Genomic DNA, 13,511 nt, shown 5'->3' with positions numbered 1-13,511 from the left:
CCTTACAAGTTTACCTTGATAGGTACAGTCACTACTCTATCCAAACAAAAAAAAAAAGTTTGGGGTAAACCTGTCACTGGAATCTGTTTTATCCCTTCTCCATCATTGTTACGATGAACTAAAGCTTCTCAATTATTGTTGGCGATTCTCCACTCCTTACTAAAAAAAACAAATCTAGTAAATTTTGCCTTCTTATAGCCAGGCTGACTAACATGTTAATCTGCCTTCGATCAGGCTACAGTTCAACTTCCATTGTCGTAACGCTCTTTGCATCGAAGAGGTTAAGCGTAATCTTTGAACACAGCCCGTAAAGCCTTTGAAAATGATCAGAACCCCCCACGCTCCAAATCTCAGGAAACATCCGTTTATTTTTCAGCGCTGTCAGTGAGGGCGGATTGAGAATTCCAAGCCGATCGCGGAGCGCAGATCAATGGATTATCCGAATACTAAACATCCTCCGCTCAGGGAGGGCCAACTGGTCCCGGCGGCGTGTGTAAGATGCTAATATTCCGGTAGCTTACCGTTGGACCGCATGCGCTTGCCTGGCTGACGCGGGGAGATTTACATAAGAGAACTCAGGGGCTTTGTCACGGCGGTTGTATAAAATGATATACAGCGCTGATCGAGTGGAGAATGTCCCTGGGTAGAAGGCGGCTTACAGCGTCTTGGAGCAGAGATTACTGTTTTATCTTGTCATACTAAATTAACGTGGCAGCGCACTGCTAAACACTCCTGACCTCTTCATCTGCCGAAATTGCAGCCTAGAGCGGCCGTGGTATTTAAGACTCTCTATCTCCTTCTTTCTATTCTCTTTCTCCTCTGTTTTTTTTTCATCTCCCTTTTTTCCCATGCCAGTTAATTAATATGTATGTGGGTGATTACACGCGCTCGGGGCATTCACTAGGGCCGAATGATCAGCGACGCTCGTCCTTTTAGATAAAACTGATTCCAACAGACAGTCGACAAGATACAATAAATGATTAATTTGACTGCCTTTTGATTCTTTTTTTTTTATTTTTTTTGCTCATCCCGGTCCTTACAAGGGGACTTCTATACTTTTCAAAGTGTCAATCGCAAGGGGCACTGGATCTGGCACAACATCAGAAATTTGTAGGGTTTGTGGATCGACATCAGATCTCCACATTTTTATCCTATGTATGCTCTTCTTTACTGTGTTTTACTAAAAAAAGCACTTTCTAGGCCAGCAATATTTACTGCAGATTCTTACCTGCTGCTGTTCTTTAGATTCTGAGAATCGAGCATTGCCCTTGCTGAAAGATAAAGCCAAATGGGATTGTTTGTTGTATTATAATCATACAGAGTTAAAAGCAATGCAAAGCCAAGGTGCCATCTGCCTCTTACAAAGATGACATTGATGGTGATATCATAGCTTGATTTTACAGAGACTACACTTCCAGACTATGCGATTCAACAAATATATTTCTTAAGATTATATGTGCAATTTCTTTATCCTAAGCTTATTTACCTGTAAAACCTTTTACAGGTAAATAGTAAAACCTTTTACAGGTAGATACGAGAACCCGGCATCAGTCTCTTGGCTTTTGGATATGTGATATCAGCAGCCCCAGAAGACTCAAAGTTGTCACTCAAGTTGTAGTTTCCTGTAGTACTTAAGTACCTTAAGTCTTCCCCCCCACAGCTGCATAAAAGGTTATAGAGGGAGGTGAGGGGCAGAGGAGTTGGGGCAGCACAGACAATACCTAGAGATACCCAGAAAAGTGGGAGAGGGCTATGCTGTGCAGGGATGGAGAAGCAGTGCTAGAAAACTGAGCTTTTCCTCTAGAAGTAACATTTAAAGCGCATTGCTAGGAAATACAAAAACATTTATGGAAGAGAAAACTCTTCAAATATTTGTTAAAATTGATTGTACTGACCTGTCGGCTGGTGACAGGGTCTCCTTAAGTAGAATAGGGTTAGAATCTCTATCAGGTTTTGTGTTGTCACCCACTGGGGTAAAAACTATTTATTCTTTACATCTTTGTCACTGCAGGAAAATATGATGGAAACCTCAAACTCCTATAACAACCTTAGAAGGATTTTTTCTCACTTCCTATTGTGCTTGCAGGACAGGAACAGAAAGAAAAGTCTCCCAAATAAGACATGGACAGCACCTGACAAGGGTGTAAACCATCACCTAGCCTCTCAAAAATGGTTAGAAAAATATGTTAAAGTTTACAGAAAAACACATTTTTGAAATTTTTATATATTTTTTAGGTTTTGAATAGATGTCATTTTTCTATGTTGTCTTTGCACCCATTGGGGAGATTCACGTTCTTTCATTATCTTGGTGACTGTTGGGAATTATGAGAACAGGAATAGTAGGGAAATCTTTTAATGGGGACCTCTGGTCTGGTGACGACCAAAAGATCTTCTTCCCTTTCTTAGATTGTCTCTTACTTCCTGTTGTGTCTGCAGGACAGGAAGTGAAGGGAAGTCATCCCAGCAGGACACAGATGGCAGAAAAAGAAGCTTGTCTGCCTTTTAACCCTTCATTCCTTTATCCACATTTTTTGTTAGGCACACTTCAAGCTGCACAGATTTCAGGGAAAAAGATCAATGAACAAAACATGATGGAGAAGGATTGTGGGAAATCCTCTTTACAAAGTGATACATAAAATAATCTGCTTCTCTCTTCTGTAGCTGGTGTTATTTCAGGTGTGGGATTGCAGTGAACTGTCATTGCACGCTTATTGATCTTTTACCGCGGCCAAACAAGTGGCTCTGCCGCTTCGCAGCGGATCCTGTAGTGAACGGCGAGGAGGAAATCTATGAAATTAATTAGGAAAGACGAAGTGTGACTCTTATAAGTCGGTCCCCCGCCTCGTCTTGTCTCTGCGCGGGTCGGAGCAGTTGAAGTGCTCAATGGGAGCTTTTTAATTATCATTCTCTGTTTGATCTTACCCGGCTTAATGAGTGAAATGCCGAGGATGGCGCTCGCGTGCCGCAGGAGAGTGATACCTGCCTGCTAATTCCTGATTTACATTTAACAAATTAGGCAATGGAGATGGGAGGTGAACACCCGCGTACAAATTCAGATCTTAAAGTGCAACAGCAAATCATCAAGGCCATGCTTTTATAAACCTAGCCAGCTCTTTTAGCAGGAACGGATGTATGTAGAGCTTCGATTTATTCAAGGAGATAGCCATTTTGATACAAAAGTTAAAGTCACATAAATCTCCCGAAGAGCTTATGCTCTAATGTCACTACCACAATTGCACACTATTATTCTACATGATATATCTTTGACATATGGAGTGCTGTACAGAGAACACCATGAGACTCTGAACCCTAGAAGCTCACACTCCAATGTCATCACCGAGTCACCCATTATTGTAACATTTATATATAACTAACTACAATTCTGTACAGAAAATACTGAGCACCAGATGGCTTTACTCTTTCATTTCTCACCTTTCACTCAACAGTCAAATGTTATTATTGTTCATTTATATAGCTTTGACATGCTCCACAGTGTTGTACAAAGAACGGTCTTTGCATCAGTGTAGCTGACACCCTAATATCCCCATCACAATGATTTGCATTATGCCTTTGTTAATATTGAAGAGGGTTATGTTGTGTGGCCATTTTAGACTCTGTCATCTGAAATGTTCATCCTTCACTTTCAGAAAGCAGCTTTGCATCCTTCTTTTCAGTTCAGGTATGTGTGGGCGGGGCTGTAGCAGACAGTGGGAGGGGCTTGAACCAGGGAACACACTGGTTGCATTTTCAGAAGATCAGATACAGGGCTGTTAAGAAGGTGGGGAAGGTGGCAGCTGTGAATATTTAGCTAGCAGTAGCAGCATCTGCAGAAGATGAATGCCAGAATAAGAATTAGAGGCACTCGGCAGGCTCTGTCAACTGAATTTAAAAATTTCACAACAGACTGAAGGGGAGCTTTGTATCTTGGTGAATGGAGTTTTCAAGCTCTGATTCCTCTCAAGTTTCCAGCAGTGGCTCTCGCTGGCTGGATATCTGGGGCAGTTTGCTTTCTGTAGTTATAAGCGCAGTAGCTGAAATGACTCTCCACGTGTAAGAGTCCATGTCACTCGTCACTCGTTCACAGATCTCTGAAGTGGGTGATTTATACCTGAATCTGGGAGCTGTCAGCGCTGTTCTCTACTCTTCCCCCTTCCGCTGTCACTTTTCATTAGACACGGCTAAACAGCACTATCACAACACTGCCATTTACCGGGAGCCCAATAGAGGGGACACATGGCGAACCGTCAGCTGGCTGATTCCTCATCATACATTTCATTTATATGTGGTGGATGAATCTGGAACCTTTCCACCATATTCATCTCACAGTTCGCCTAGCTCATCCAGCAGATGTAGGAGCCCTTGGGTTATCTGATAGGGAGCCGTGTGTTTGGAGTTTTCTGATAATTCCACTTAATGTGTTCAACAGTCCTTTATATAGCACTGACATATCCTGCAGTGCTGTACAGAGAACAACCAAGCCAGTCACATCAGTCTCTGTACTAGAGAAGCTTACACTCTATAACATAGTCATATCTTTTTATTGTTATATATTTATATAGCTTTGACCTCTTCTGCAGTGATGTACAGAAAGCTTGTTTATATTTACCAGAGGAGCTTACACTCTAATGTCCCGGTGATGTTGCATACTTTTATTATACCATGACTCCTTTGCTCCTGGCAATTGAACGTAGTGGTTGGGGGAATGAAGAGAACACACATACAAAAAATCTGGTACTTCTAGATATGACTGGCTTTTAGCAGAGATGACCTTTAAATTTGTTTTCTTTGGATTTCTAAGTGGCAGCAATAAGTTCTTATATGAGAATCTCTGACACATGCGGACAGCTTTTGTTTTTATCTTAGTGCGTTCAATGAGTGACATAAAGGGATGCTGCAGAGCTAGGAGAACCCTTTGCATGTCTCCGACTAATGTTTTTCTCTGCTTTGTCTTGCAGGATATTGATGGCAATAAGGTCATCTCTTCATTCGCCCCTCACATATCTGCTACCTCACCCTTGAAGGCCGATGAAGGTGGGAGGCAAAGTGGCGAGTGTGTGACAAATAATGCGCTAGGAACGCCCGAGAGGCGCAAAGGTAGCTTAGCAGACGTGGTGGACACCCTAAAACAGAGGAAAATGGAGGAGCTGATTAAAAGTGAGCCGGAAGGTAAGACAGGAGGAGTGGGGTGTGCCGCCAACCTATATGTCATATGCCATGTCTGTGTAACTGAATGTGATCTTGTATAAGGATTGTATTTCTTATTATCACATCCACCAAGTATAATTGTGAAGAAGCTAAAATATTATGTTTGAAGATAATTTACCATCTGCCAGAATTGAGCATCCCATCCAGCGCTGGAGGAGGATATTTCTAGACTCCTAGAGGTTGTGATGGTTCTGGGGCAGAGTTCCCCTCCTGGTACCCATTTACATGCGGAAATGTCTCTGAATTACCTGCAGAAGTCCTGAGTGTCCCCCTGCAGTGCTGGATGAGAACCTTAGCTGTGCCAGTAAACCATAACTGATTTTAGGGCTTGATTCTGCAGACTTGATTGGTTATCAACCGGATAATACGGGGATTGGTGGCACCTTTGATTACCCAATTGTATTATAAAGTAGGAGCATATTGTCCACATGTACTCCTAAACAAAACATAAAGGCTAACCTCTCCTGGAGGAAATTCTGGTTGCCTGTGTGTCATACTGACCCTCCTGTGTCAATATTTTTTCATTCTCTGATTACAAATATGTAGATCACCAACTTTACTGGCTGCATATTTTTTTCAGATCAAAGTATTGGGATCTATTGAAAGCCAGGCAAATAGCATTTTCAGAAGGAAGACAACATTGGCAGATTTTATTGCTCTGATTTCTGTTTTCTATTAGCTTTTCTTTCTATCGTAAAATGTTTATGAGATCATAGACTGGAAATAGGCCAGATGCAACTGTTCCATGACTGACTATAATTGGTGTACATGTCCAGGGTTCTGCAGAATTCAAACTTGTGTTGGTAGAGGGCCTCTTAAGTGGCAGAGATTTGTTGGCGTTTCAAAATGAATCCTCAGGGGCGGAGCTTTGGTGTTTCAGAATTGGTGTGTATGTTAACATTTTTCTTTGTGAAACATTGCACTAAAAATAAGTTACGTACACACGTACAATGGTTCTTGTACGATAATCGGCTCAGGGCTGATATTGAACGAGAATCTTCAGTGTGTACAGCAATCATCGTCCATCGTCCAATCAACCATACTGAAGGATCCCAAGACGATGGATGACAAACAATCATAATGCAAGCAAGGGGAGGGGGCGCAGCGGCGTGCGTGCGTTCTCCCCCTCCGCTTTCCATAGAGCAAAACGGTGCTGTATGTCCATCGATTGTCCTTGCATCGTGCAGTCAACAAACGATTGCACAATGCATGAACTATTATTGCACGTGTGTTCGTAGCCTTAGATGTATATCAAGAAGAGTCAGTTGCAAATTGAGATGATTGCTGCATCCTTAGTTCAGTTTTTTGCATTCTAGTGTATGTCAGTTGGTTAAGTAATTAAATGGCAATTTCTGTCCTTAGTGTCAGTTCCTATATTCCTATCTTGACAGGTCGCCTTTGTTGCCAAACTCCAGGCAAAACACTAAATACAGAATCAAGATACAAATATGGAAGCTATTTTACCTTCCAAAGCATGTGTGTTTCTGTCTATACAGTCCTGGGCAGGAGACCTAAGTTTTCTAGTACAATTCAGAAACGCTTGTTTTTTTGGCTAGACATGAAAGAATAGGAAGCAATAGGCACTGTGCACTCTGCTTCTACCAGCATGTTACCTAGGACATGAGCCCTGCAGCATATCTAACTGGTACCTTTTTGGTGCTTTTTCTTTTTCCCGCCTGAGCTCTTTGGCATTGCAAGAGGCTGATTACAGATTAAATACAGGTACTTACACTGCTTGTAAGTACACATTTGGCCACTTGAACTATGCATGTTAAAAAAAAAAATCATGAAGAAAAAGCAAACACAAAGCTACATTGATTTGTGTATTTTACATCTGTCTGAAATTAAGCTATAAGAGAAATTTTAACTTGCAGTGAATCATAGTGCAGATCTGCAGATAGACTTGTGGTTGAAATCTTACAATTTTGTGTTGAAGTCGATTGACAGGCCGCAGTGGGTTGAAAATTCCTGCCATTGCTGTGTTTTAATCCTCCCTGTGACAGGCTCAAAGCTTTTGTGTAGGGAGCTAGAGGTCGTATTGAAGTGTTTACAATGCGTTTGTGTACTTTCGTTATGACACAAAGCTCACTGTTGCAATAGTTTGGCACTTTGCGTTGTTTGTGGCCCGCTGCATTGTCCTCCACAACAAAAAGCAGAGAAGATGGGGGATTAAGATTTTGTTTGCACAGGGAGCAGACGCGGCCGGTGTGCGGGATGCATGGACGGACTTGCCATAGGACATCGGAGGGGTGAGAGTGATCTGAGGCCGCTGTCCTGTTTTTTCACACACAATTGTTCAGAATATGAAGATGTTTGTTTGTCTTAGTGTACTGTAAATACCGAGGGATAAATCCATAATGTAGTCATTCTTTACCTGTAACCTGTTTTTCAATGGGGTGCTGTAAATTCCGATTGTCTTTTGCACAATGCATTTCTGCCCTACAGCTGTCTCATCTATCCTGAGGAGGCCACACAATGCAACCTCTCTAATGTTCTTGTTGACCATTGTGTCACCTTTGATAAGGGAAGTGATTGAAAAAACAAAATTGCATGCCATAAATCACTGAAATAACTTTTAGATCTGAGGGAATCCCCTTATTATAATGACTGAACCTCTACAATCATGGCACATTAGTGTGAACAGGAAGTCAATTGAGATGTTCGTTTTTATTGTTGGTGGTCACTGAAGTTTTCCCCTACATCAGTGGTAAGTGAAATCCACCTCTACAAGCATGGTCATTGGCTAATGGAGACTCCCTGAGATTGGTGGTTGGTGGGAGAAAGTTTCTGTTACCCTACTGGTCAAAGGGAAATATGCACTTTGCATGTTGCCTGTCAGTTCAAAAAATGTTCCATACGTTGTTAGCCACTGGGAAGACTGCGCCCTACAATAATGATCAGTGAAAAGAATGTCCATTTATTTGTGGTTAGTGGGGAAAATGCTCCTTGCATTTGTGGTCAGTAAGACGAACTCTACATAAGTAGTCAGTGAAAAGAATATCCCATACATTGGTGGTCAGTAGAAGAAGACTCCTTACATGAGTAGTCAATGGGAAGAACGCTCCCTAATTTGGTGGTCGGTAGAAAAAAACAATCCTTACATTGATCATCAGTGGGAAAATGCTTCCAGTGCAGAAAGCTAAGAAGATAATTGGTATCACTGGTTGGGCAGATATTGCTCTTTGCTCAAGGAACCCCCCAGCACCATCTGAGGGAACTTTTAGGTACTATGCAACCAAGTTGAAGGCTACCATAAACAATAGAATAATATCTATGAGGTGTTGCATTTATATTAATTTATGTTTAGATACAGATGGATGGATTTCATTGTGGAGATTATTATGTTATCACAAGCAAGACAATGTATTAATTATTTTTAGGTAAGGCCCTTCCAGCTTTAAAAAAACATCTGAACAATGTTTTCTTAGCAATTAAACGTCTATTTATTCAATTGTCAGTATTTTTTCCTTTAAATGTGACTTGGAGGCACCTTGGGCCCCAACATGTGTGCATATACACCGGAGAACGGTGCAAGCGGCGAGGTCGCTCCTGTTCGAGAAAGATGGACAACAAAAGCGACATGTAAAGCCTCCGATTTGAGCCTGAGATTACGTCTATTCAGGAGACCCCATTAGCAAAGGTCGCCATGAGACATTAAAATGAATCTCGAGCTAGCGCATTATCTCGCCTTTATGAAAATGCGCAAACAAAAGCAGCGCGACTCTTTGAAAAATAAGAGGGAGTGAGAAGAAGAGAAAAAATCTGTCCAATGCAAGACTCTCTTCTCCTCTGCCTATTGTTCCATTGTCTTGGAGAGGCCATTAAAATGAACAGCAGGTTGCGGTGAAAATTTCATTAAGCCTTTGTTCGCTCATTATGAGAGAGCCATATTCATAGCTTGGCTTTTTATATTTTTCTTTCTCTTTCAAAGTCGAGGAAATGCTGTTTTTTTTTTCCTGCCCATCTCAATACAAACCCGTGAAACATAAGTTAAAAGTGAGGGGAAAAAATTGAAAGAATGGCAAATAATGAGGGGAACAAAAAAGAGGTCAGTGGGTGACGCAGACTCAGGTTTGTACTTGGGCTTTAAAAAGGGTCCTTTGCTGTTTTTTCTCTCTCGCTGTCCCACTCTTACCGAGGTATTCATTTACATCTCTACAAACGCCTTGATTTCTGCAATTAAGCCTTCCGGCTGGTATATAGTTTCTTCTCTGTGTTTTTTTTTTTTTCACAGTAAATATCCCAGAGTTGCTCTTGCTTTTCTGTACACCTCCCATCTTGTCTTCCGCTCTCATTTCCATATTTTTGTCTTTCAGTGGAAACCCTCGATTTTAGGATTGTAGAATTGGGCCTTACCAACATATTCTTTCTGTATTCAGAAGGGCTGTGCTCTGGGAAACTGTTTAAGTAACGTGACAAGTTTGTATAAATACATCTTGGACAGATCACAATATATGTATAATGACAGATCTACCTTTTATGACTAAAAAGCCATCTTTGAGCAAAATCAGTGCTGCGATGTCATCAATCTGCTGCAAGAGACAACATTTCCCCTGTCCTATCTCTTCAGTGTTCAGACATTGTAACTTTGCAGGCTGATCTGTGAAGACATTTATGAACACATCACCAGGATTTACATGATTTTGTCATCTCTAAACCAACATCTCAGTCCATATTAGATAGGTTATAGCTATGGAGAACCCTGGAACAAACAAGGTGCAGTTTTGGACAGAAAAGCAATAATTTGTTGGGATGGTAAAGGTGGTGGACTTGTTACTGTCTGTCATATCAATCTTCCGACTTTCCTGCCCTATCTGAACCTTCCATTTGTCCTCTAAAATTTACTAGTTTAACTATGCACAATTTGCAATGGCCACCCTTCAATCGGGCATGTTGTTTGCTATAAACTCACTATAGAGATTACAGCTTGCAGGGCCTCCTCTGTTCCACCAGTTAATTCCATTAACGGACCATACTTTACTCTCATAGGGAGCAAGTGTCAGCCATTTTACTCCCCTTCCAATAATCAATACCGTTAAAGTCATTGGCCAGGGCGATCGTTTAATGCATTCTATACAAGGGGCACAGTAAATTGCTATGAAAAGCCTTGACTGGTTTAAGGTTTATGAGTTAATTGGTTGGTGGTTGTTTTTTTTAGTCACTGATATGTAGGTTAATTTTATCCTCAAAATCGCTGAGTTTTGGGGGAAATTGTAAACATCTGAATCTCCACTCGTAACCTGTTATACCAGGCAAACTTCCCCAGTAGTTGGTCCTGGGATTAACCTACTTTTATTCCATATTAAGCAGAAACATTAGATCAGTGTCAAGCCAACACAGACACTGTCATATGCCTTCAATTGGTTTCTATCCTTCCCCAGCTCTGGATAGACTCTAAACTTTTTCATGTAGTCCTAACTGCACCTTTTCACAGTTTTATTAATATCTGTTTTCAGCATTGAGCTTAGGCAGAAGATAGAAGAATAAGGTCTTACAGCCTGACACTTCTGTTCTAAAAGAGAGAGAATGTAACTAAATAAGAAAGCAACCAGTTTATCCTCAAAGATAACGCTTCACCGTTCAAGCAAATTAGGAATACAGGAAAAACTGAGACCTTTTCACCATTTGCATGACAGTACCCCTTTAGTGGGAAAATTGGAAAATAGGAAACTTGTAACCTCAGAATTTGAAAGCAAAATTCAACACCATAAAAGCACACTTTAAGTCCTGATATGTGCTGCCACATTGCTTCCTTGACCCTGTAAAAGGTGCCTCCAAGTCCTGGTGTTGAAACCTATGATAGAGTGATTATTGCATCACGCAATGGCCAAAAAATGATGGCTGGATTTTTTGTATACAGTTATCGTGGTCTGTTCATCCTATCAGTTTTATGGCACCTCTCAGTCCATCATTGTGGTGGTGTAACTGGAATAGGGCAATCCTTGCATTGGCTGTATCATAGGATTTATTGATAGGAGAAGTGCCATAAACGGTAGCCTTCCTTTATACCCCGTACAGCCCGGAGCAAGACACAATTTGCTTCTTGATATTGGCTGCATATCATCCATTTCCCTTTATGGCTCTGATCATCAGAAATCCTGCATGTTCTTGGTGAAGAATGCAAAAGGAGAAGCTGGAACCCTCTACAGTAACAGAGCCAGGAATTATGGCAAGGAGAAATTCAATAAGACATTTAGTCCTATAGGCCCCACCTGTAATTAAAATATAACTTCTAGGTTGACTGACCCTTTAACTATTTCCTCTCCCACATTATCACTAATATGTGAACCTGTCACCTTGCTTTAGTTTATACCATTAGAATTTCCCTGTAATAGGAACCAAATTCATCTAACTTGTCTTTTTCTCCCTTGGAGATCAGCAGACGGTTAAGTGCTGCGTGTACCTGACTGTGTGAAGCGTAAAATAAATTGCACTGACAGTGGATTCCATCCAGCATGTAATTTGTATAATTGTGATTATGTTCAGTGTAGTTTACGGTGTAATCCTCTAGAAAATCTTTACACAACTTTACCGTAATCAGCCCCCGAGGACAAAAACAGCGAATACAAAGTTTTAATGATCTGGGCCCCGTCCGCGCAACCTTAACTGTTCTGAAGTATGCTTGTGCATGATTAAATTGCCTGTCCTCCGATAACATAATTAATGCTCTGGATAGTTAGACGTCGTATACTCTGTGACAGACCTCGGGCATGCATCGCCTGAGGCCGTTTATTTTCTACAGCACAAAACAATCGCACTTAACAAGGGAGGCCCTCTGGAAAGGCCAAGTTGGCTTCTATTGTCTGCTGGGCGGTCTGCGAATGGTTAAAACCTCTCAGATTTATTGAAGCATTAAACGGGGAGAGAGGACAAAATAGAGTTATTTAATGAAGTGATTCACCGTTGTAACTTTTTTTTTTTGTTTGCAATTCAGAGCTCAGAGCTGACTTATGGGGGATTTAGAGGCTCTTGTATTTGATAATGATTTCTCACATCAGTGTCTCTGCACCAAAGATTCTTACACCCTGATGTACTCACCATTACAAAGGCAGAGCCTTTTTTATAGGTGCACCAGAGGAGCTTACAATGTTTACATTTCCCTACCACAATCACAGAACTACATTTATATAGTTCTGGCATATTCTGCCTTGCTGTGCCGAGAACACTGAGCCGTTCAAGTTGGTCTGTACACCACAGAAGCTTACAATCTAATGACCCACCACAGTCATACACTATTACACACCCACAACAATATTCACAAATATCTGTTCACTTTAAATTAATATCCCTGATGCATTAGTTGTTTTTTTTTTGTGGTAACGCAGGTGAGGTATTAATATTTATTATTTCGGCGTTATGTTCTCTTAATCTCAGATGACTTTCAGGAGATAACGGTGCCCTAAATAGAATCCTATGTTTTAATGCATTCTTTGTTTTGTCTAGGAGATGGTTGGTTCGTGTCATTGTCCTACCTGCGGTCTGTGTTCTTCCTGAGAATATGTCTGTTTAATGCACTTCCTGCTGAAGTGGAGTGGAGATAAAATGTCCACAGACATGGGATAACAGCTGAAAGACACAACCATCACATAATGGCTTAACAGAATGAAATGAACACATTGCCTTGTATCAGCTGAGAGTGCGGGTTTATATATTGAGATGACACACCTGGTTGATCAGCTCTACTTCCAGAATTGAATGACCAGGTGGTGTGTGCAGAGGCTGAAGGCTGCCAATACATGATTCTAGATCTGACATTATTTGGCTTATCATGTCTATGGGCTGGTCAGCCTATGTACAATCCTCCCAGCTTCTTAACCAAACTAATAAATATGAAATCATCACAAAAAAGACTTAAAGCAAAAATGAAATGGAATAGTACCGTAGGAAAAGCATGAAAACCGAACACTTTGTAGAAGATAACATAAACAAAATGGGTATTGAATGGTAACGGAGGGGAGGGGAATTGAGTTAAATATATGGAAACTATTTCTGGGCAGCCGATTTTACATCTGCGGTAATATTGTAGTTATTTTTAAAAGTTACCAAAGATGCCAGAAACTGTTGAAATCTGGATCAGTAAAATGAAGTGTTCCGCTGACAATGGTGCAGCCTAGCGATGCTCATGTGGAGGGGATGGCGATCGCCAGCTCTTCGTGCTCTAGACAAACCAAGGTACAGCGGAGGTCTTCCGAATCAAGAGGCCGCCACCTGCTACTGAGGCCTCTCACCGCCTTTTGAAAGGCTCGGGCACCTCGGTGAATCCTAACACTCCAATCTTGTATATACACACAACGGATCAGTGGATG

The 13,511-nt window shown here is 41.2% G+C and overlaps 1 protein-coding gene across 4 annotated transcripts in view; it reads left to right on the top strand.

Annotated features, from left to right (window-relative positions):
• SOX5 (SRY-box transcription factor 5) overlaps window positions 1-13,511 on the top strand; it is a 161,320-nt gene that overhangs the window by 33,948 nt on the left and 113,861 nt on the right. For all 4 annotated transcript variants that reach the window (XM_072399925.1, XM_072399923.1, XM_072399926.1 and 1 more), the window contains one exon: window positions 4,956-5,166. In XM_072399925.1, coding sequence (XP_072256026.1) covers window positions 4,956-5,166 — 211 coding nt within the window. The remainder of the gene's footprint in view (window positions 1-4,955; window positions 5,167-13,511) is intronic.

Source organism: Pyxicephalus adspersus, chromosome 2 (genome assembly GCF_032062135.1).
Source record: "Pyxicephalus adspersus chromosome 2, UCB_Pads_2.0, whole genome shotgun sequence".
NCBI classification, from domain to species: Eukaryota; Metazoa; Chordata; class Amphibia; order Anura; family Pyxicephalidae; genus Pyxicephalus; species Pyxicephalus adspersus.
This window is presented reverse-complemented; position numbering and strand designations above follow the sequence as displayed.